This window comes from Polypterus senegalus, chromosome 4 (genome assembly GCF_016835505.1).
Source record: "Polypterus senegalus isolate Bchr_013 chromosome 4, ASM1683550v1, whole genome shotgun sequence".
NCBI classification, from domain to species: Eukaryota; Metazoa; Chordata; class Cladistia; order Polypteriformes; family Polypteridae; genus Polypterus; species Polypterus senegalus.
In genome coordinates this window covers 189,323,984-189,348,874 of record NC_053157.1, presented here as the reverse complement: position 1 = coordinate 189,348,874, position 24,891 = coordinate 189,323,984, and the positions used below count along the sequence as shown (strand labels likewise).

The window sequence follows — 24,891 nt, the reverse complement described above, 5'->3', positions numbered from 1 at the left end:
CAATTTTTCCACCATAGCCACAAAGACCCTAACCCAGAAGTAAAGGCACAACTATTTAGTCTTCTGTTCACAAATGAATGATGACATTTTCCTGAACTTTCTAATACAGAGCAGAGCTCATCCTCCTTCAGTTACAGAAAGCTGTCCAGGTCCTGAGGCAGTAAAATATCACTACACCATCATGCTACCTACACCATGTTTGACTGTTAGCGAGATGTTCTAACCTGGGAATGCTAAATTTTCTTTATGCCCGACATCATAGGATCAGTGCCATCCAAAAAATTCCACTTTTGCATCATCTGTCAACATTCTTCCAAAAGAGATTGTCAAGGTGATCACTGGCAAATGACAAGATGACCACATTCTGCTTGAATAGCAGTGGTTTCCACTTTACTACCCTCCTATACAGCCCAGTTTTGCCTAGGGCTTTTCCTATCATGAAGTCATGAACACTGACCTTTACTGAGGTACGAGAAGCATGCAACAATTTGGATGTCATTTATAATCCTTTTTGCATTCTTGGAGGATTTTATGCTGCATCCTTGGGGTAATTTTGGTAGAGTGGCCACTCCTAAATAGATTAACTACCATTCCAAGCATTTTCCATGTGGGTAATATAGCACTCACTATGGCTCAATGGAGTATCAGAGTCTTGGAAAAATCTTTGCAAACCATTCCAATCATAAAAACAATTTTTTTCCTCAGATCTGCATCCTTCTGTTTGGCAACATGACTCTGAAGGTGAAGGTCAAAATAAGAGAAATTTATATTGAGTAGGGTTGGCTATAATCAAGCCATATTGCGTGTAATTAATTGACTATCACTTCAACTGGGCTGGTTTAACTATGGGACTCAGTGCTAGGAGGTGCTACAACTTCATACATTCAATAAATGGCAAAGGAAATGCAGCATAAATTAACTACATTAGCTCCATCTAATCAAGATTTACTACGTTTTCCATGGTAAACTGCAATTCTGCTCCTACTATTTATCATCTATTCACATTATAACCTGTTTATACAGCACAAGATCACAGGTAGGCACATACAGTATAGGGCCCATACACAAACACATACTCACAAAATCGACTTAGACTTGCAGTTAATCTAACTTGCTACTTTCTGAGACAAGGGAGGAAACCACACACAGGCAATAACTTGAAACCAGGATTATGTGGTTGCAAGAATATAAATCAAATGTTCAACACCACTGCTCTGAGGAACTGATGAATATCTACATCAGAGAACTTGTTCTGGAACCTTTGATTAACAGTTTTAGCTGCATTATCAAGGCGAACAATGAAACTAACACATTTAACAGGGTACAAGGCCAGTAAAAGTGACAAGTATCAATTATCTCTGAACTGAGGTTTTTGTTGGTCTATCATGATGCACAGCTCCTTTTACTGTATTCTGATACTGCAGAGATGTGGTTAGATTGCACTGTACAAATTGAAACTGACAAAAAGGCAAAGCTGCACTTGAAATGCCAGTTCAACCCGCTGTTGTTGCTTTTCAATGCACGATTAGTCCATTTACGTTCTTCTGCCCCAAAAAGGCAGTAGTTCCCTGTCAATACTTTACAATTTACTAAGCTGGAAAATGAAAACATTAAAATAACTGTTCAGATCTACAGTTTAAAAAAAAAAAAAATTACACCTTGGGATTAAAAAATGTTAAACTTAGTAAATGAAACAACAAAATGAAATAAGAATCTTTTTGGATTTGCAAACGTTCAAATTTGTTTGAAAATAAATACATACATAAATAAATACATACATACATACATACATACATACATACACCACTTTTCCAGGGTTTTAATTGCTTTCTCACAGCATTATATTTAATACCATTTATTAATATCACATGCTTCCAAGTCAAAACTGCCTTTATAGCTCAACATTATACAATTACCTCAATTAAATAAAACTAGTAATTACTATAACAATATACATAAAATCTGAGCACTATAAACACCCACATGAAGAGATCAAAATCAAACTCATTTTTATCATTTCGGAGGTCTTGTCAGACTTTAAATCTAACAGAGAGATTATAATAAAAATATTTGGATTTTTAAATTATATTGAGAATTACAAAAACTCTTTACTGCATGGTGCAGCTTCATTAGAGCTGAATGATCTCCAATGTTCTGAATTAAGCATAATGGAATTGACCAAAAAAAGGCAAAAATCAATAGCAATTCCAGCCTCCTAATCCATCAAAGAAATGGCAGTAGGCCCTATGTAAATAAAATTTAGCCCGAGTAATGCATTAATCTCTTAGGTATGGTAATTTATATGCTTTATCAGGACAGTCTATTTCAGATATTGATAAAACCACGGTCTTGAGTTAGAACATTATTAATACAGCGGCTAAAGACTATTAAGAAGCACAGCTAAGCATACACCAAGGAGGATAATAGCCTTAATTATCAAACCTAGAACAATTTACTGAAGTGCAAACCACCTGCTGAGCATGAATGTTTTTATTAATTTGCACAAATGACAATAAAATGGATACGACAGTTAGAAAATAAACCAGTGGAAGAATGGAATGATGCCTAAAACATAAACGACTGGTATAATGTCTAAAAAAATAAATCTACAATCTTAAATGTGCAATACTATAGCCAAACGCTTTGCCTTGCCTACTGTGATCTACATAACAGTTCTATATTCCCATTTAATTTCTGCTCTGGACCTTGCATTAGCAAGACAAACTGGCAGGATCGCTGGTGTTTATATATTTTGTTGTCCCTAACAATCCAGGCAAAGGCAGGTTAAGAAACATGTTCAGGATCACACAGTGAGTTAGAGGCAGGAACTGAACCTGTAGCCCATTGTTTTCAAGTCTATTGCCACAGTCACCTCAACACACTAAATTAGGTAGGATCTTAATAGTCTGCAAATGAATACAGAAATTCATTATTTTAGAGCAGATTTATTAACTAGCTATGGTACCCAAATTTGCACTGGAAATTTCCAAAGACAATGTTCATTAGTCATATTGTCATTGCTTAATTGAGTGTTATCAGAAGTTTGACGTAACTATGTTTCTTATACAATACAGAATTATTTATTTTTTTTAAACCAAGTGCTTATATTATTGGCAGGTAGTACGGTGTAGTGGTTAAGGCTTTGAACCTACACCAAGGCTGTGGGTTCAAATCACAATACTGACACTGTCTGACCATGAGCAAACCACCTCACCAGCCTGGGCTAAAGAAAAAAAAACAAAAAAACCCAAAATGTAACCAATTTTATCTCCAATGCCAGAAGTCACCTTAGATAAAGATATCAGTCAAGAAATAATTATAATATTCTTGGGTCACTGAAGCTGCTTACTCTTGAACATGCTATACACAATTGCACACGAGGAAGACTACTGTACTAGATCAGTTTCTGCTTTTTTCTACTTTTCTTACTGACCTGGCTTTGTTGTTGGTCATTGCAAAATACAACTTTACAGGCAAGTGTATTCTTTAGAACTGAAACAGGTAATCAGTAGGAATAATGCAAAATATGAGTATATACTATAATAAACTACTATAGTGGGGTAAAGGAAATGAAAATAGTATAAAGATTTATTGGAGTTAGAGCCAACAGCCCACGTATTATATATCAAAACACTGGAATAACTGTGGAAGAACTATTCATCCCGCTTGAATATACCGGCCTCAGAGCATGCCTTCTTCCTGGAGATGGTTCCCATTGAGAATCCTGCAGCACAACAATCCTCATTTTACGGTCTATTCTTTACAGTTTATTTCTTTTCTTCCCAGCAACAACCCATTCCACAATAATCACCCATTTTCGGAGTCTGGTATTGGCCTGTTGGGCCTGTTTCCACTTCACAAAGTTTCTGGACAAAAATATTTCCATGTTTCATGTCTGAAACCTATTCCTCTCAGCACTGCCTCTGGCCCCATACTGCTGACTGGTAACTTATAATAGAATTTTCTAATACAACAGTGCAGGTTTACCTACGATTAGATGTTTACAATTTTCATTTGTGTGTGCCACACACTTACATACCTATACATAATTTCTTTTTGTGGTTTTCGTCAGTTGTATGTATTTCCCCTGTCTGAAAGTGTGAATGAACAGTACATGAAAAGTAGTGCTTGAAGTGTATATACACAAGTGTTGGTACTACAGTATATGTGCTACACTGATATATTAAAAAGTATTGTGTTTTGATTTTACCTTGGGCTTCACCAAACTTTTTCCATTTTACTTTTTCCTGTCCAGCACACCAGCCTATGTTCTGTCATCCATCAACCCTATTGGTCACTGGTGCTGCTCACATAGCCCATTAATCACTTCTGCTGCATGCTTCTTTCATTTAAACCCCATTCTCAGCACAGTTAAGAGCATATACAGTCATGGCCAAAATTATTGGCACTCCTGGAATTTCCCCACAAAATGTTGCAATTACAAATGTTTCGGATAGATATATATACATATACACATATACATATACATACATACATACATACAGTGGTGTGAAAAACTATTTGCCCCCTTCCTGATTTCTTATTCTTTTGCATGTTTGTCACACAAAATGTTTCTGATCATCAAACACATTTAACCATTAGTCAAATATAACACAAGTAAACACAAAATGCAGTTTTTAAATGATGGTTTTTATTATTTAGGGAGAAAAAAAATCCAAACCTACATGGCCCTGTGTGAAAAAGTAATTGCCCCCTTGTTCAAAAATAACCTAACTGTGGTTTATCACACCTGAGTTCAGTTTCCGTAGCCACCCCCAGGCCTGATTACTGCCACACTTGTTTCAATCAAGAAATCACTTCAATAGGAGCTGCCTGACACAGAGAAGTAGACCAAAAGCACCTCAAAAGCTAGACATCATGCCAAGATCCAAAGAAATTCAGGAACAAATGAGAACAGAAGTAATTGAGATCTATCAGTCTGGTAAAGGTTATAAAGCCATTTCTAAAGCTTTGGGACTCCAGCGAACCACAGTGAGAGCCATTATCCACAAATGGCAAAAACATGGAACAGTGGTGAACCTTCCCAGGAGTGGCCGGCCGACCAAAATTACCCCAAGAGCGCAGAGACGACTCATCCGAGAGGTCACAAAAGACCCCAGGACAACGTCTAAAGAACTGCAGGCCTCACTTGCCTCAATTAAGGTCAGTGTTCACGACTCCACCATAAGAAAGAGACTGGGCAAAAACGGCCTGCATGGCAGATTTCCAAGACGCAAACCACTGTTAAGCAAAAGAACATTAGGGCTCGTCTCAATTTTGCTAAGAAACATCTCAATGATTGCCAAGACTTTTGGGAAAATACCTTGTGGACTGATGAGACAAAAGTTGAACTTTTTGGAAGGCAAATGTCCCGTTACATCTGGCGTAAAAAGAACACAGCATTTCAGAAAAAGAACATCATACCAACAGTAAAATATGGTGGTGGTAATGTGATGGTCTGGGGTTGTTTTGCTGCCTCAGGACCTGAAAGACTTGCTGTGATAGATGGAACCATGAATTCTACTGTCTACCAAAAAATCCTGAAGGAGAATGTCTGGCCATCTGTTTGTCAACTCAAGCTGAAGCGATTTTGGGTGCTGCAACAGGACAATGACCCAAAACACACCAGCAAATCCACCTCTGAATGGCTAAAGAAAAACAAAATGAAGACTTTGGAGTGGCCTAGTCAAAGTCCTGACCTGAATCTAATTGAGATGCTATGGCATGATCTTAAAAAGGCAGTTAATGCTAGAAAACCCTCAAATAAAGCTGAATTACAACAATTCTGCAAAGATGAGTGGGCCAAAATTTCTCCAGAGCGCTGTAAAAGACTCATTGCAAGTTATCGCAAACGCTTGATTGCAGTTATTGCTGCTAAGGGTGGCCCAACCAGTTATTAGGTTCAGGGGGCAATTACTTTTTCACACAGGGCCATGTAGGTTTGGATTTTTTCTCCCTAAATAATAAAACCATCATTTAAAAACTGCATTTTGTGTTTACTTGTGTTATATTTGACTAATGGTTAAATGTGTTTGATGATCAGAAACATTTTGTGTGACAAACATGCAAAAGAATAAGAAATCAGGAAGGGGGCAAATAGTTTTTCACACCACTGTACACACACATACACATATATATATATATATATATATATATATATATATATATATATATATATATATATATATATATATATATACATACACACACACACATTTAATCGCACGTTGGATCTCGAACAACAAAGTATTCAAGTGGAAAATCATTACTGATTAATACTGTGTAATTATTTGAGAACAAGATGTAACAACGGTCAATGGAAACCAAAATCACCAACCTATTAAGGACTGGATTCAACATTACACCAAAAACCAAAGTTAAAAACTTAAAGTCAAAATCAAAAATTGAAAATCACTACACACAACACCCCATAATGACAACGTGAAAAAAGTTTGAGGTTTTTGCAAATTTATTAAAAATAAAAAATTGAGAAAGCACATGTACATACGTATTCACAGCCTTTGCCATGAAGCTCAAAATTGAGCTCAGGTGCATCCTGTTTCCCCTGATCATCTTTGAGATGTTTCTGCAGCTTAATTGGAGTCCACCTGTGGTAAATTCAGTTGATTGGACATGATTTGGTAAGGCACACACCTGTCTATATAAGGTCCCACAGTTGACAGTTCATGTCAAAGCACAAACCAAGCATGAAGTCAAAGGAATTGTCTGTAGACCTCCAAGACAGGATTGTCTCGAGGCACAAATCTGGGGAAGGTCAGAAAAAATTCTGCTGCTTTGAAGGTCCCAATGAGCACAGTGGCCTCCATCATCTGCAAGTGGAAGAAGTTCAAAACGACCAGGACTCTTCCTAGAGCTGGCCGGCCATCTCTAAACTGAGTGATCAGGGGAAGAAGGGCCTTAATCAGGAAGGTGACCAAGAACCCGATGGTCACTCTGTCAGAGCTCCAGAGGTCCTCTTTGGAGAGAGGAGAACCTTCCAGAAGGACAACCATCTCTGCAGCAATCCACCAATCAGGCCTGTATGGTAGAGTGGCCAGACGGAAGCCACTCCTTAGTAAAAGGCACATGGCAGCCCGCCTGGAGTTTGCCAAAAGGCACCCGAAGGACTCTCAGACCATGAGAAACAAAATTCTCTGGTCTGATGAGACAAAGATTGAACTCTTTGGTGTGAATGCCAGGCATCACGTTTGGAGGAAACCAGGCACAGCTCATCACCAGGCCAATACCATCCCTATACCATCCCTACAGTTAAGCATGGTGGTGGCAGCATCATCCTGTGGGGATGTTTTTCAGCGGCAGGAACTGGGAGACTAGTCAGGATAAAGGGAAAGATGACTGCAGCAATGTACAGACACATCCTGGATGAAAACCTGCTCCAGAGAGCTCTTGACCTCAGACTGGGGCGATAGTTCATCTTTCAGTAGGACAACATCCCTAAGCACACAGCCAAGATATCAAAGGAGTGGCTTTAGAACAACTCTGTGAATGTCCTTGAGAGGCCCAGCCAGAGCCCAGACTTGAATCCGATTGAACATCTCTGTAGAGATCTTAAAATGGTTGTGCACCGACGCTTCCCATCCAACCTGATGGAGCTTGAGAGGTGCTGCAAAGAGGAATGGGTGAAACTGGCCAAGGATAGGTGTGCCAAGCTTGTGGCATCATATTCAAAAAGACTTGAGGCTGTAATTGCTGCCAAAGGTGCATTGACAAAGTATTGAGCAAAGGCTGTGAATACTTATGTACATTTCTCAGTTTTTTTATTTTTAATAAATTTGCAAAAGCCTCAAGTAAACTTTTTTCACGTTGTCATTATGGGGTATTGTGTGTAGAATTCTGAGGAAAAAAATGAATTTAATTCATTTTGGAATAAGACTAACATAACAAAATGAGAAAATGAAGAGAAAACAAATCACATATTTTATTTCTAAGCTTTCAACAACCTACCAGGTGTCATCATCAGAGGAAAAATTTAGACATACAGGAATCAAAGGCAATATACAGCAAATGAGTGGGTGGGAGGGTGCAACAATCAATAAGTGAGGTTAGGTAGGTGTTGGTCACAAAGACCTTTTAATGTACGACTAAAACTGGAACCAAATCAAAAGAAAAAGGTTTTCACTAGAACAGGCTATTCAACTAAACTATGAGTCAGCATAGGTGTGTCCTCAAGTATGTCCTACAAGACAGTTGGTGCTTTACTGAAGGCCAGATCATACTATGCTACTGATGCTACCAAATAGGTTTCAGTCCCGTGACCCTAAGCTAGATAAGACAATTTAAGGATGGGTGGACAAATAAAAAGGAAAACGCACTACAAAAAACATAAAAGGGAACCAGAACATTTTGAATAGCCAGCAACAAAACAAGACAACAAATAATAGCCTGTGAAATAAAATCAGCATTCAAGGTCATTCACTACACAAAGTATAACTTAACTGCATTTCCATCAATTTAATCTAAATGATACTGTGTTACTTTGGGTGCTCGGTGTTAAGAGTTTCAAAACCTCTAAATGTAACTGATAAATTTATTACTAGCAAAATACCCGCACTTCGCACCAGCGAAGTACTGCCTTAAAATTTTTATTAAGAAGAAAAGTAAACCTTTTTAAACTGAGGGAAAATATACCAATAATTATTTTTTAAGGATCTCTTTGTATGCCACGTTGTCAGTTCGGCCCTCCGGTTGTAATATGACCAAGCTGTGCACTGAGCTTACTCTTGAGCATGCAACGTAGAGCTGCCCATGTGAACAGTAATCTTGCCTCAAATCTCACAGCTTGGATTGCTGCTGTCATAATCGGTTTGAGTTTCATGGTTTGTTTCAATTACGTTAGTATTTGCAGGATTGTTGTGTGACATTCGGCATCTGTCAAGCGTTGTAAGCATACAACCAGTTTCATCGATAACTTCGCATCCAGCTTTTGAGAGTTTAAACATTAATAAACAAAGTGTCCACTACTCAAATCGTCACCTGTGAATCTAAGATGTTTAAGAGGCATTGGCGGTTGTCCAAATGTGTAAAATATTTGGCCATTTCGGTTCACTTGAAAGCGACAACTGAACAATTCAGTGGCAGCCATCAACTCACATGCAGAAGCATAGGTGAAGGGCTTAAGCATTTCACTCTTATAGTGCTCCTGTGTAGTATAATTATCTCCTGTACCGTCATCAGCTCACACCTTGAACCTGTCCCAGTCATTCAATACATAAGACACAATGTTCCTCCGCATATCAAGAGTGAGCCCGATATGGCCGTGCAATATGTAACAAAGAGAATGGAAAAGATAGGTGTCATCTCCGGGCATGGAAACCACTCGGTAAGTGACAGTTCTTTGATCGATGGTGATCACCTCGACAGACATGTTTTTGGGGGTACGGTTGGAATGATAAAGGAAATGGGTACCTGAACAATGTAAACTAAGTCTAAAATACCTATACAATAACTATAATCGTAATAAATGAACAATAAAACAGTGGATTAAATAAAAAGGCTGCAGTTATCAGCAGGGAGACGTGAATACCATGGCGAAGCAAGGAAGGGAATGAAGGGACAGGAGCGACGGACGGCCTTATATAGGCAGGCAGCCAACAACGTGGGAGGCGTGGGGATGGGGGACCCAACACCGCCTCACACGGCGACCGAGCTGCAGGCTATGGACGTATATATGTACATTAGTAGGATTCAGTTAGCATTAGGAACCCACGTACCAAATTTCTTGAAGATGGGCCCATAGGTAACAAAGACCGTTGGAAAATTCAATATGGCGGCCAACACTGGCGTCATACCACCGAAATAAGTACATACATCGGTTTCGGTTAGCGCAGGGAAGCCGCCTACCAAATTTCGTGAAGATGGGGCCATAAATAAGACGGTTTAACATGACAGATGTTGTTGATGTTATGACCGTTACACATAGAATTTCAAAATGAAACCTGCTGAAATTTTGTAAGTAACCTGTAAGGAATGAGCCTGCCAAATTTCAGCCTTCTACCTACATGGCAAGTTGGAGAATTAGTGATGAGTGAGTCAGTCAACCAGTCAGTGAGTCCTTTGCCTTTTATTAGTATAGATTATTATTGTACATTATTATCCCAGCAGCAGAGGCAGAAAAAGCCAGAAAGAGCATGGAACAGGGTGCTATTGTATGGCAAGGCCCTATACTCAGATTTTGTAAAGTGAAATTAGATATAGCACAGGTCTGCATTTATTAAAGTATACTCCATTCTCATTACATGCCTCGATTTCAAAAATGAAAATGTTTCCTCATAACTGAACAGCTAAACAATTTGTTTCCTTTATAAAATGACACTTTTTTTTACCCTGAGCAATGTCAAATCATCTATCACTCATACTGAAAATTTCCCAAAGCCTCATTGTCAGACATTGTAAAATAAAGTGCTGCATCTTAAGGGTCTGCACCTTTTTGTCCACATCAATCAGAATGATTATCTTAATTACAGGCCACTGTCTAAAGTATTCCATACTTAGACACCCATGTGTGCACATTTTCACAGATTAGTCAATCATTACTTGATGGAAATAAAAGCCCTGCAGAACAAATAAGAGCCTGGAATTTTTCACAAGGCAAACAGGTGTTTATCAGTGTAACACCAATGTAAGTCCCAAGGCTAACAGAGCAGGACAGACCTTAACTTACAATTTTGCCAAAACAGGAGTATTTGTAATAGACAGCAAAAAGTGCCCAAGTCCTTAAAATGCATCAAAAGGGCACTTTACTGTAGTTTATGAGCAGTAGCACTTACCAACGGGGGAGTGCTTCACTATTATCTGAAAACAAAATGATCAGTGCAGCACAAATATACGTCCTGCCATGGAACAGTGGGGAACAGCTGTGGCCTGTAGAGTCATGTACCCCACAAGACCTCTGAAGGCTTTGAAGACATTAGCAGCAGATCCTTTAAGTTCCTGTAAGTTGCAAGGTGGGATCTCCAGATGATCCTATTTGTTTTCCCAGCACATCCCACAGATGTCCAATCAGATTGAGATCTGAGGAATTTGGAGGCCAAGTCAACACCTTGAACTCTCAAACTAAACCACGCACATGCACTCAACAGTCCACGTGATCTAAAAGAAAATGCGATTCAATAAACCAGGCCACCTTCTTCCACTGCTCTGTGGTCTAGTTCCAACACTCATGTGCCCACTGTAGGAGCTTTCATTGGTGACCAGAGGTCAGAATGGCAATTCTGACTGGTCTGGGGCTCAGCAACCCCATATGCATCAAGCTGTGTTCTGCAGTGTTGGGTTGGTACAAAAATATTGACTTTGGTATCGATATCAGCTCCGAAACGGTACTAAAGCAAATAACCCCATTTCAAACAACTCCCAACTGCACTGGTCAAACAATTGTGAGCCTACCCAGTGAGCTGAACAAAAAAAGTGTGCTGTACCTATTTTGCTAAAAGCTACAGTTTCACTTTGAAATCTCCAGTGTATCAAAATGTTCTGTCCTCTGTAGAGTCTGCAGGATGTTGAAGAGAAGAAGGGGGAGGGTATGGTAGGTTGTCCACCGCAGAGTTTAAAGAGCATCAAAAGCAAGGGGGTGGTTTACGGGGATTGTCCCACACTGAGCCTATAGCTCGCCTCACTGCCTTGCTACAAGCAGCAGTTCCCCTTTGAATGCCCTACTGCAGAGCTTCTTAAGCTTTTTTAATCTGAGGGCCCAGAAAAGAAAATCCACACCATACTTGGACCCAAGAAGAGGATTATTATCATAATGACAGCGGAATCATAAAGAGACAAATAATAAAAACGTTTACTTTTTTATTATTTGGTCATTGTTTCCTTTTAACCACAATTCTCACTTGAATATTACTAAAAAAAGAAAAGTGCGAAACAAACTACTACTTACTAAAAAACACTCCATCCATCCATTCAAATCTGAATATCCTGAGCAGGGCTTGCGGGGCAGCTCATGTCTATCCTAGCCACCCTAGGGTGCAAGGTAGAAAACGGCCCTGAACAGGGCACCAGTCCATCACAATGTAAAAACATACTTGGACCAGTTTAACATTGTCAATTCAAAAAGTCTGGGACCAGTAAGAATTGTTTAACTCTGCCAACTGACATGTTTTTCATAATTTGTGTTACAGTAGTTCTTCTGTGAAATTGGACATGACAGGCTAGCCTTTACTTTCCACATATATCAATGAGCCATGGCCCACAGGTACCCATGACTCTGTTACCAGTTCACTGGTTGTCCTTACTTGAGCCACTTTTGGTAGGTACTATCCACTGCATGAAAGAAACACTGCACAATACAATGCTCTGAACCACTCACCTAGCCATTATAATATGGCCATTGCCAAAGTCTCTCATATCCCTTACACTTGCCTGCTTTTCCTGCTGCCAACACACCAACATCAAGAACCAAATGTTCACTCGCTGCCTTATACATCCCACCTGTTGCCAGGTGCCACTGTAAAGATAGAATCACTTCACCAGTCAGTGGTTTGAATGTTGGGGCTGATCGGCATTTACCCTAACACCCCAATCGTGAGATTACTTCCATTATATAAAACCTGGACATGGACACAAATAGATGAACATACACAGGCTTGGTCTGCAATAGAAATAAAATCCTGTAGTATTTCTTTATATTCCCTGTTTTGTGCCCCTATAAATGCAAGTTATCGCCAATATACTAACAACCCAATTGTGCTTCATTCACTCAGAATATGAAACCAATGTAGGAAGCATTTTAAGATAGAGAAGCTTTTATCTGTGGCACCTCTGCACGAGAACCACCTTTTTCAACCCTCGCAAACATATGCAGTTTTTAATATCTGGAAAACATTTGGGCTTAAATCATTTAGAGATCTGTACATAGACGACGTCTTTGCATCCTACGAACAATTACATTCCAAATTTAACTTTCCAGCAACACATTTCTTTCATTATCTTCAAATTAGAATTTTTGTTAAACAGAACCTGCCCGATTTTCCTCACCTCACACCTTCCTCTATGCTGGAAAAAAAATATCAGTTTCGAGGAGTCAGACAACATTTCTGCAATATATAAAACCATGTTACAGTCCCTCCTTTTCAAAGATCCAAGAGGACAGTGGGAAAAAGATCTCTTACTCAACATCTTAGAAAAGGAGTGAAAGGTAGCAATGCAGAGAATTCACTCGAGCTCCACATGTGCAAAGCATACAATTATTCAACTCAAAATTATATATCGAGCACATCTGTCTCGTTTAAAATTGTTCAAAATGTTTCCAGGGCAAGATCCAACATGCAAACGCTGCAATCGAGCTCCAGCCTCACTGGGCCACATGTTCTGGACCTGCTCCAAATTAACATAATATTGGACCAAAATCTTTAACTGCCCTTCAGACAGCCTTGGCGTCACAATCCCTCCTAATCCAATATGTTTTGTGTACTTCCAGATGGTCTTGAAGTGTAGAAGGACAAACAAACTGTGATTGCCTTTATGACACTATTGGTACACAGACTTGTCTTGCTCAACTGGAAGAATCCTAACTCTCCTCTTTTAAGTCAGTGGGTAACTGATGTTTTATACCATTTGAAATTGGAAAAAATCTAATTCTCACTTAGGAGGAGGATCTAATCAATAACATTTTTGATTAAGCTCTTAAAGCACTGAGGAAGCTGATTCTCTCCCCATTTCTTTTTCTTCTCCATTTATCTTTATCCGCTTATTAAACTCATCAACTTGCTTATTTTTACTAGCTTTAAGATTTACTCTGTTGGCCATGCTCTCTTTCTCAGGGGTGGGGGTTGATTTGTTTTCAATCCTATTTTTTGTAAAAATTCATCTATTTGTATGGAATGATTACAATAAAATCTAAAAAAAAAAAAAAAAGAAAGAGATTACTTCCATTATGTTACTTCTGGTGGGCTTTGGTGATCTTTTCATGGATGATTTTAATAAATTAAGGAAACCTGGAAAAATAATGAAATCTCAAATTACCCACTTTAGCATGGTGACTAAAATAAACCTAATCAAGTGATTAAGTGATAAGGCAATCGAATGTTGGTCAGGAGTAATAAAGACATCAATACCAACACAGTTTTCTATTTGACATTTGATGATAACGCAAACAATATTAGAATTCACTGAACAAAGTGCATTTTCACAAATATCTGAACCCAAACGTGGGCACACATGCTGTACTCTATATGCAAACTATTTCTCTATGCACTTTGGATGCATACATTTTATACGCATCGTTTCCAAATGCCACTTTAAGACACTTACAGTGTATAAAATTGCAATCTAATCATTTTTTCACTGAACAGCTATGGTGCAAACACAGCAATTGGCTAAGTCAGCATCACAAAGGTGATAAAGAACAGAATTGAGCAAAGAGCTTTGAGGCTCACGGTTAAATACCTAAGTCAGTACACCATAACTCCACACTGTTGGCTTTGCAAATCACAATTTCAAACAAACAGAGATCCCTTTAAAAAAATATATAGCCTTCGGCATTCTGGAGGAGTACCACAAGTAGCAAGATCTCTGCACAGGAAGAAAAAGGGGCAGGAAAAAAAAAAAATTGTGCACTTGGAAGCATTTTAATAGGTAGGCTCTACATTCTTTGTGTACAGAATCTGACTGCACTCTGGAGATAAAGACAGTTGGATGACTGTGTACTGATAACCGTTGCCCAGGACAATGATCTCTGTCCCACCCAAGCCTGCAAACCAATGCCATTCTGTTCAAAAAAACAAGTACTGTTTTAAAATATGAAAAAGGCTTGACTTGTGTGAAAAAAAAAAAAACTGCTTTTGTGGATATACTAACTTTAACAACAAACACCTGAGCTCCAGCAAAGGCTTTATGATGACTGATAGACAGACAGATAAATTTAAGGAGATTATTTTCAAAGTGCAGCAATAATTAAAAGATGGGCATATTATGTTAACTAACAAATCTAAACTGACCCAGTGTCCATGACTCTGGGTGTGTGCGAGTAGTCCCAGTGATAAACTGATGCCATGGTCCAGATCTTCTTTGTGCCTTGGGTCTTGCAGTGCTATGACAGGCTCTATACTCCTGTTAGCCTGGACAGGTTTAACCTCCTTAGCATTAAACCTGAATGCCACTTGGGCTATGAAAACAGTTCTAAAAGTGTTAGTCCCAAAGGAGACTAGGGCAACTGTATAGACACATCTCGTGTAAGCATTAGAACCAAGGATTACTCAGGTTGTATAAATGCTAACGGCGTTAGTCCTGAACATTACTTGGGCAACAGTAAAGGTGTATGTAACGTAAGCGTCAGAACCAAACACAACCCAGGCAACAGTGTAGATGCTTCTTTTCCTAGCCTCATCATAGAGTCTCATAAGAAATGTTTTTCAGCAGACCGGTGCTGCACACCCTTGACAGTGATATGAGCAGTGATGTGGAGGAGTCTTTCATCTGCAGTGATCATGAAGTGAATCTGTCTTCAGGCAGTGAAACTGAAACTAAAAGCGAATCTGACGAATCCGAAAGTGACGTTCACGTTTGCGTTTCTGTTGACCCTGCTTTTGTGAGGCAGCCAGGAATAAAAGTGAATGTTGACAGCCAAGATCCAGTTACTTACTTCAAGTTATTTCTTGAGGATGACAAAATCGAAACAGTTGTTGTTGAGACAAATCTCTATGCTGAACAGTGTTGGGTAAATGAACGTACACCTGAGCAGCTGTCCAGCTCAAGTAGGAGTTTAAACAGGTTTGAGAATGTTACATTGAGTTAATTTGATAACCCACTTTTTATAGTGAAAGTGGGAGTTAAGACCACCTGCATTCTGGGTAACAGTACACTATGGTCAGTATTCCCTCCATTTTCAGAGAAGCTTTTAAAAAAAAAATAATAATAAAAAATTTGTCCTATGGGACAGTAGCTTCTCCATAACTGCTGCTTGTACTTAGGTGAAATTCAAATTATGAATGCATGTGCTGTTCACATTGAACACAAGCCAACTTCCTTCAACAGAAGAAATTTTTAAAACAGTGCCGTGGTGACCAATTAGTCCAACAGTTTCATTTTGCATTTAGTAACTGTTTTGTAGCTTCAGCCCAAATTTAATGGAATTTTCTAAGGAATGTACTTCCCAGAACAAGACTTCTCTGCCCAACAAAACCCAGCAGTCATCCAATACACCTAATTGAAATTAGTCCTCAGTATGGTAAAAAGTAAAATCCACAGGAAAATGTTACATCCCTCAGTTGCTCCTTTTTACACCCAGCAGTTAACTCTTTATAAGCGTAACTGTCAGATTATCAGACTGAACTTCATCTCAAATGCACAGATGAAAAGCTTCCCATAGAATTTGAGTGTTTGACAATCTACCAAATCGGTCCAAATTTTTCTCTCAAAAACAAGGTACAATGGGATGACTACAACTGTTACCCATAAAGCTTATCTTCAGGACTAAAAAGCCTTTTTGAAAATATACTGCTGTCAGAAAAGAATTAGGTGGTGCTACTTTGTAGCAATTGTTGCTATGTACTATTTGAAAGATTATCACTAACCATGACTTACTGACTCAGTATGAAAACTGGTTTTAGCATTTCAGTTTTGGCCTCAAATGCTGATGGCAAGCACAAACCATACTGACTTCATACATGTGTATTCTTCGGCATGCATAACCATAGAGTATTCCCCTATCTATATCATAGGATTCATTATTAGACTTGTCCAACATGCTGAAGCCACTTTCCTAAAGTGCAGCAAATATGTGCAACTTTAGGTCTTTATTAGGAATAATTAGGAAAGTATATACTAAATTATACAAGATCCCGGTTGCAATTTAAAAATATTTATAAAAGCACTAACTTAAGATTTTAAAGTGTCTGCTTCAAAGTCCCAAATTCCCTTTCAATGTCTGTTTGTATAATAACTTCAATCTAGATTTTCAAACCCAATGTCAGTATTTTTTGATTGTTCCCAAGATGTGACCTTCAACCTAACCTAAGTGGAATACAAAGTCTAGTAAAACTCAAACAGAGACACTACTGTATTGCTTTTGAAATGTAAAAACTGGACATCTTTAAATCGTATGGAGCTAATACCAATTCTTCACTACTTTCTCATAGGAAACGGTAAAAAGGTGCAAACTTTCCCTGTCAATAACTCCTTCTCAGCCAATACCAGTTCACCACACTGAAAATCACAGCTGTTGTCGAATAAAATCTAATAAATCCAATAAGACACAATGTAAAGATCTGATGTGTCCAGCGCAACTTTCATTATATAAACCTGCAATTTTACCAGTAAAACACTACACGGCAAAATTTAATTTGCAGCAAAATGTATTTTCCTTCCTGAATTGTTCTACATTAGAGTTTTATATGTGCACAAAAAAAGAAACCCTGGTTTCCCACTTTAAATTGTAAGCATTACTAGAATATAGGAACTAAGGCTGCCTGCTTTGAATAACTCGTTTTAGAATAAGCATCAACAAACACACTTTCCATCTGTGCTAATCCCATGACTTTGCACAGATTCCTGTTAGACAGGACCAGCTTGTTTGGCAAGAAAGGCAGATACTGAGCAAGGACATAACACTGTAAGACAGAGATGTTTTTCTCTCTTATACAAAAACTTAAAGGTAGGGAATATAAGACAAAATCTTTTTTTGGGGTAAAAGCATGAACTGCTTACTTATTAATTTCAAAAAGTTAACGGAGATGATCTAGGCTTCTCATTTTAACACCAGCCCTGCTCTTAAGCACACCAGTCACTTGGGTGTCATTAAAAAAAAAACCAGTGTAGATATACACAATATAAATGTATTGTTATTATGGATAAAATTATCCATAATAAAAAAAAAAAAACAACAAGTGACTATATAGTATGCTTATACGAAGAACAGATTCATAAATCAGAAAAATAAAATTGAACTTGTGTCTGCAACAGTAGGTTACATTTAATTGCACTTTTTTTTTTTTTTAATTTAACGCATTTCCTCAATTCATCCATTTTCTAACCTGCCCTTGCCCAATTTAGAGACTTGGGAGCAGGTGTCTATGTCAGGAGCAGTACTGTTAAGTAAAATGTGGAACCAACCCTGAACAGGGCAGCAGTAGATCAACGTGCTCACTCACACACATCTGAGCAATTCAGTGTCACCAGCCAATCTCAAGTACAGAGAATAAAATCTGCAGAAATGAGAAGAATGAGCAAACTCAACACAAACCAGTAGTATTTTTGAACTACTCCTTTTTTAAACATTCATCTTAGCTCAACCTCTCTGAATTAGGGCAGGGCAAAATAGAGATGGTACATCATGGACAAAATCTCTGGCATGCTGCCATTCTCCACGATTCCAACGCTGAAAGTGATATCAGAGATGGGCAAAGGTTCAAGCTTGTCAAGAGTACGTTACAGTTTTAAAACTTCAAAGCTGGGTGTTTAATCTATATTTGTGCAACCTCACAGTGGGGAAAAAATATAGAACAGCAAAAAACAATAAAACACACAGAATTATATATATAAAAACAAAACACACACACACACACTTCAATGGATTCACCTAAAGTAGGTCAGGAAAAACAGGAACTGCATGTAAAGTGCAACAATATAAAGCTTGTATCTGCATATTTGGAGAACTTTAGACTAAAGTCAGAGTCAGTACACAAAAATGATGTAATATGAATGCAACATTAGTAGGGAATCAAATATAGTATAAAAAAAAAAACAAACAAAAAAACACAGACAACAGCTGTCTATGCCAGACTGTCAGCCATGCTGTGGACAAAGGGATGGGATAATAGTCCCTGAACACTTTACTTTTACAAATTACTTTATTATTTGATGGTTAATTTAGGGGTGCAGGGTGTTTCACTACTGTTTAAAATACCGAATTGTACCCATTCCACATTATTCTTGAAAGGGTTATGTGTTCAAATTGAGCTGAATACATGACAAACGTAAATAAGGTATGCCCTAAAAACCACTAAGGCCAGTAAAGCTCCAGTTCTGTGCACGTGTAATCATATAGCAGTATAGTTCTGCCCACCTAACAATATTACATCCATTTTGATTCACTTATTTCTTTCAGGTCTGCTTGAAGATGTGTACTTCTTCTCTCTGTGCTGAAAAGATGACAATTTCATAATAGAACAAAACAGAATTACAACAGCAAATATTTAAACAAGCTAGAATTCATCTCAACAAATGAGCATTTTCATATGAACTCAACATCTGAATTAGCAACAAAACATTAGGGAATAAATTAATAATCAACTCACAATTACCAAACGGAAAATGTTTTGGGCAAGGTATTGTGTAGCAATATGAAAAACATGGTTTATTTAGCTACAAGTAAATCCATTTCCTACCCATCAACATACTTAATTCCTTTTACATAAAGTTACACTGGAGGTAATACAAAAAGCTAATTAATATTTGCTTAATTTGATGATGCCCCTAACTGGATATTGTTCATGTATCGTGTCCGACAGTGTTGGAATAGGCCCTAGTATCCTTTTAGGAAAATCAATTGCACTGAAATAGTTTGCTGAGGACCATTCAAGAGACAACATAAAAAACATAATCAAAGATCGTTGTTTTCTTGTACATTTTACCAGTTGTGATGTTTCGTCATACCCATCAATTTGTTGTATTATGGAGCTACCAAATACAAAATAAACACGCTCACAAAGTACAGATGTAGATTCCTACACAATAATCTCTGCCTTATAATCACATTAGTGTTATGAAATCCATCAGATGACCTCACTTAAGGGGTAAACTATTCCTGAGAGACTGCACTCTAAATAATAGTCCTAATATTCTCAAAGTGAATCTTGCTGCAGTAACAATCCAATGTAAATCAGGGAACTTTTTCCACAATATAGTAATCTGCCAATCAATATGGTTAATGACTTTTCAAATGCCAGTCCCAAAATGTTTCAGTGTCACTTTCCTACTACATTTGAGTAATCACCTCCTTTTTAATTTCTTGTATGCTCAAGAGGTAAAGAAAGCCATTTGCTTTTATCTCTGAAAGTCAATAACAAAAACAAACTTTGTGCAGGGTGGAGGTGGAACTCTGTTATCAGTATGAGTGTGGCAGTGTTGTACTGTCATACTTTACTGATATAAAATGACATCACATACGATTTAAAAAATGGATTATACCATTTAATTTCACCCAAGAAGGTTTCTACATGCCAGCTGCACTATATGTCCAATCATTCCATCAGCCTTCTAAAACTTTCCTGCACACAATCAAATTGTACCAGCTCTACTTTTTTCCACTATCATGGAGAGCTGCATTAACTCCAGAAGGCCAGTTTTCAACTAACACACCAGTACAGCACAACTCAATCTGAGAACATCCAGCTCATAAAGTCAGTGATGCAATCATGCAAGACCTGAAATGGAAACATGGTGGGTGAGAAGCTGTACTAAAATTGCAAGGTTTAACAGCCTTGACTATTTCTAGTGGAAAATTACCAAGGGAGATCAATTACAAAGAAAAATGCTGCATTCGCATGCTATGGGCCAGACTGGAAATAATTCACAACACCATTAAAACTGGGAGCTCTCAATGGGATAGTTCAGAGAAAACAATGCTACCTCAATTAGTGGAACCGTAATGAAACAATACCTTTTCACTTCATTTAATAATTTAAAAAAATATTAGTAAACAGAAAGGCCATTTTTGCAGACTAATTGAATTTGGAGTCACAGAATACCCTTTAAACTCATTTATTTTGTTGATCTTGTAAAGCACTTAGAGCTACGTTATGTGTATGAAAATGTAGTATAGACATAAATGTTGTTACTTTGCTCTTTACTTTTAAGAAATAAGGGTTCTCTATTTCGTACAGACCAAAGCAGCAAATCAGTACGGACTTGCATTTCTCCCTAAAAGCCGACTGTCCCATTTATGTGACTATAAAGAAACCGTGATGTGAGATATCACTAATGGGAAATCTAAAAACTCCCACAGCACATGAACGCAGCAGAAGTGCATACTTATTATAATTCATCCATCCATCCATTTTCCAAACCCACTAATTTACAGTATGACAGCATAGTTGTAGGGCTGCTGTCTGGCAACATGGAGACCAAGGTTCAAAAGCAGAATTCTCCTTGCATGGAGTTTGCAAGTTCTCCCCATGTACGTGTGGGTTTCAATCGGGGCTTCAATTTCCTTCCACAGTCCAAACACATGCCAACAAGTGGACTGGGAATGCTAAATTGACCCAATGAAGGGTGTTTACTCTGCTATGGTCTGGTACCCTTTCCAGGGGATTGTTTGTGGCCATTTTCTTCCAATATATAAACAAAAATTACAAAGTACATAAACGAGACTCCCAAAAATACCAACACGCGGGTAATGCAATCTATCAGGTCAATTGAGGAGCAAGTTAAGAGGACCGAAGACCCACAAAAAACGTTAAATAGTTTGACTGGGCAAATTCGGAATACTCCGCAAGGAAAGCTCAAGACAGATGACTGATCAACGAACAGACTTTTTAAACGGCCCACCTACTTGACTATGCTTTCATTCTCGTACTGTTTCAGGACAGCAGAAAAACTACAGCCTCTCTCGGCAGAATGGAATGCACAACAAATAAATAAATAAACACACTTAATCATACTACGGGGTAAGGGAAGCTGAATCATACCCTGGCATCACAGGGTAGAAAGCAACCCTGGGTTGCGTGGGTAGTGTTAGCCCATCACATGAAAAAACATTTAAACATTTTCAAAAAACAGCAATGGGTGTGCTAGAATGGAATTATGTGTTCAAAAACCACTATACTCGGCTATTACGTTATTAAAACCTCATTAACTAAAAAAAATGTTAAAGGCCAAGAAGAAACGGAAACGTGTGGGTTCGGAAGCAAAAGCAAAGTGCGCGACTCGCTACTTCTATAAACACAAAGGGGGCGTGGTCATGAGAGAGGGAACAAGCGTGAGCAGGCAGGCAGGCGGGCGGGCGCAAACACACAAAAAAAGACACGACTAGGGGTGGAGATACAGCAAAAATGGGAGGGGGGAAGCTTATATAAAACATACGTGTCTGATGTGCAGACTGCAGCCCTCTACCCACTTCTCGTGTATGTCTCGATAACAGTAAAGAACTTTCCAGAACACGCGCGTGCAGGCCCAGCTGAATAAGACAAAGGGCAAGAATCGAGCACTGGCGTGGTTAATGCAATACTGTGAAGTGAGGCGCGTGCATTCGAAAGTTTACAGCAACTGGGCGTTGCGTTAACATTATAGAAAGAGAGTTTCTTCGTAGTATAAAGCAAAATTGTCCTGTCAACTGCCATAACATGCATGCATCAATGCAAAACCGGACAGAGAAAGATGTAATGATAGCTCGCACGAGCATCATGCTGGGCTGCCAGCTCTAGTGAACTCGTGGAAGGGATGCACATGGTGCTGTACATTCCCACTTTTTTGTGCACGCGCCTTGCTGAGGACGCTGCCCCTAGACACGTCCCGTTATTGTGATTGACTTACCATCCTCCTGTGGCTGTGACTTCCACGCTTCCACATCAGTCGCCATTTCCCCTTTTTTGGCTTGACTAAGTGCTCGCTTCTCGTCTGGATCTGTTATGGAAGGCCAAAAGGAAAAGAGTGGAAATGAACTGACATATTGAAAAGCCCCTCAACGCTTCCTTATCCGTGCGCTGTGCACGCTAGCATAGTTTTGCTTTTACTGTAAAAAAATCTCACCTCTCCCTTTCCAGATTGTTGCAAAAGGAAAAATATAAAGCACTTAAGATGACAACCTGATACGACAATGCAACCCCGTCGAAGACGTAGCTGAAAATTTGGTTCAAAAGAAAAACAAGTTCGCTTTGAAAAAATGGAAAAGATCCCCAATACCTTTATTTAAAGACTCTGTGGAACGTCAACAGATTCTGTTTTTAACTTTGGATCCCTCTGCTGATCATGTGATGCAGTACAAGAGGCGGATTGGACTGAAAGAAACTGGGCGGTGTCGATCATCCGCCAATCACACTGGTAGCCCAGGGGAAACGAGCAGCTGCAATGGATTCGATGTGAAGGAGTGAACACGTGGTAGCGTGGAGTGTTGTTGCCGAATGCATTATATTCAAGTTTATAATCACTTTATAAGCATGCATTATTCACTGTGTCACCAATTGACCGATCATGTTTGAAATACTTTGTTTTTAAAACAATGGCTCACTATATTTCGATAAACTCCCCTTCATATCAAGCAAGTTTTCAGACTTGCGCATATTCAGGATGCCTGTGGGCAGGGTCAATGACGTAATTGATGGAGGGTTTAGTGTTCTTACAGGAACTGCTGCCTACACCTCGAAGTGCACGATGTGCTCGTAGCATAGACCGTGTGGGATGTGCTAGTAAATACTAAATACTGTATGCAGAGCCTCCTTGTTATTTCTTTGTTCTAACAGTTTTCAGTATAAAAGCATTGTTTTAAGATGAGTTCAAAGTGCCGAGAAATGACAGCAAATAATAAGGCACGGGACTGTTAGTATTGTTTTCAGTCGCTAAACGTGGCAATATCATGCAGTTCACTTTTCATCAACAAACAAACAACAAACCCTGTAAGCAGGATTTGCGTAAACGCAAGAAAACGCGCATTTTAAAAGAAAGGGTATTGTCCAATTCGGATGTATATTTGCACGCGATCGACAGCCGAATTGCTATGGTCGGTGGTGGTAAGTTTTTAAAAAATGAAAACTCGAGTATTGCCTTTTAGTTACAGCGCATGCGTACTTTATTAGTATGGTCTGCGAGGGAACTGGGCGTTCACGTCAGGTAGGTGAAACGATCAGGTAATTTACACACTCTGAGCAAATTAGAGAAATCTGTTTATCCATGCAATTATCTGTCCAGCTAATCATGTAGCAGCAGCACAATCTATAACATCTTACAATCATCTCACACCAGCAGAGCACCTCTGTGATGAGGTGGAATGGAGGTAAGCGGCATACATGTTGTCCCAAAAATGGGTATAACCCACATGATGTTATTCAGTCAGCATGGCCCCAAATATGTAAACAATGGATTCAGCAGCCGGCTGGGTCCACAACTCAAACAGTTCAGATTGTTGTGGAGGCAAAAGGGAACCCAATCAGGTACTAAATGGATCTACCTAAGAAGGTGGCTTCCAGGTGTTTTATCTATTAAATCTTTTATGTAAGCATGCTTTGTGTGGGTGGGGTTACTGTGCCATTTTTTGTGGCTTTTTCACACATTGACAGGATCTTACATACTATACATGTAAAATTACATTGTCAAACTCAATTACATTCAGTGTCAAGTGGGACCAGAGGCCATGCCAGTAGCATTGGGTTGTAATTTACACTCTCGCACAAGTGAATGCAGTCACATAAGTAATTTATTTTTACACATATACTGTAGATTGTTGGATGCCACAGTTGTGTGTATTCAACTCACCAGTAATGTCACAAGCAAAAGTCCTTGGAGAGCTAGCCAAAAAATTGACTTTCTGGGTTTAAGTTCTAATTACATTTATTTGACCTTGAGGTGTTTCATTTTTGTATTTTTGGTGTACAAACACAGGTGTATAATGTCCATCTGATTATTATTTCGCCTTTTTTATCATGTTACCCATCTTCACTTTTTAATTATTTTTAGAGGAGTAGTCCATCTAAAAATTATAATTTTTGTATGTTACTATCCTGTATTGTGTATAGTGATGTCCATGAAAAGTGTTCAATCTCACGTTTTCAAGGAGAACAAAAATCTTAATACATTGGGCTTCAATGAGGATGTATACTGAAGCACAGCAAGCAATGTCAAAATGCCAATGAAAAAATCTCAAAATTATTCAAGTAAATCTACATGTTATCTATCCTGTCATAAGTTCAGACTATCCCAACACTTGTATTTTGGCTAAACTTTGCA

At 38.6% G+C, this 24,891-nt stretch overlaps 1 protein-coding gene across 2 annotated transcripts in view; it reads right to left on the bottom strand.

Moving 5' to 3' along the window:
- Positions 1-22,961, bottom strand: part of pdcd4a (programmed cell death 4a) — a 75,988-nt gene extending 53,027 nt beyond the window's left edge. The window contains exons 1-2 of one of the 2 annotated variants that reach the window (XM_039751806.1): positions 22,855-22,961; positions 22,486-22,575 (exon numbers count right to left, since the gene is read on the bottom strand). In XM_039751806.1, coding sequence (XP_039607740.1) covers positions 22,486-22,531 — 46 coding nt within the window. In that variant the 5' untranslated portion in view covers positions 22,532-22,575; positions 22,855-22,961. Of the gene's footprint in view, positions 1-22,485; positions 22,576-22,701 lie in introns of both variants that reach the window. The other variant, XM_039751805.1, reaches the window with a different exon arrangement.
- Between the last annotated feature and the right edge of the window lie 1,930 nt (positions 22,962-24,891).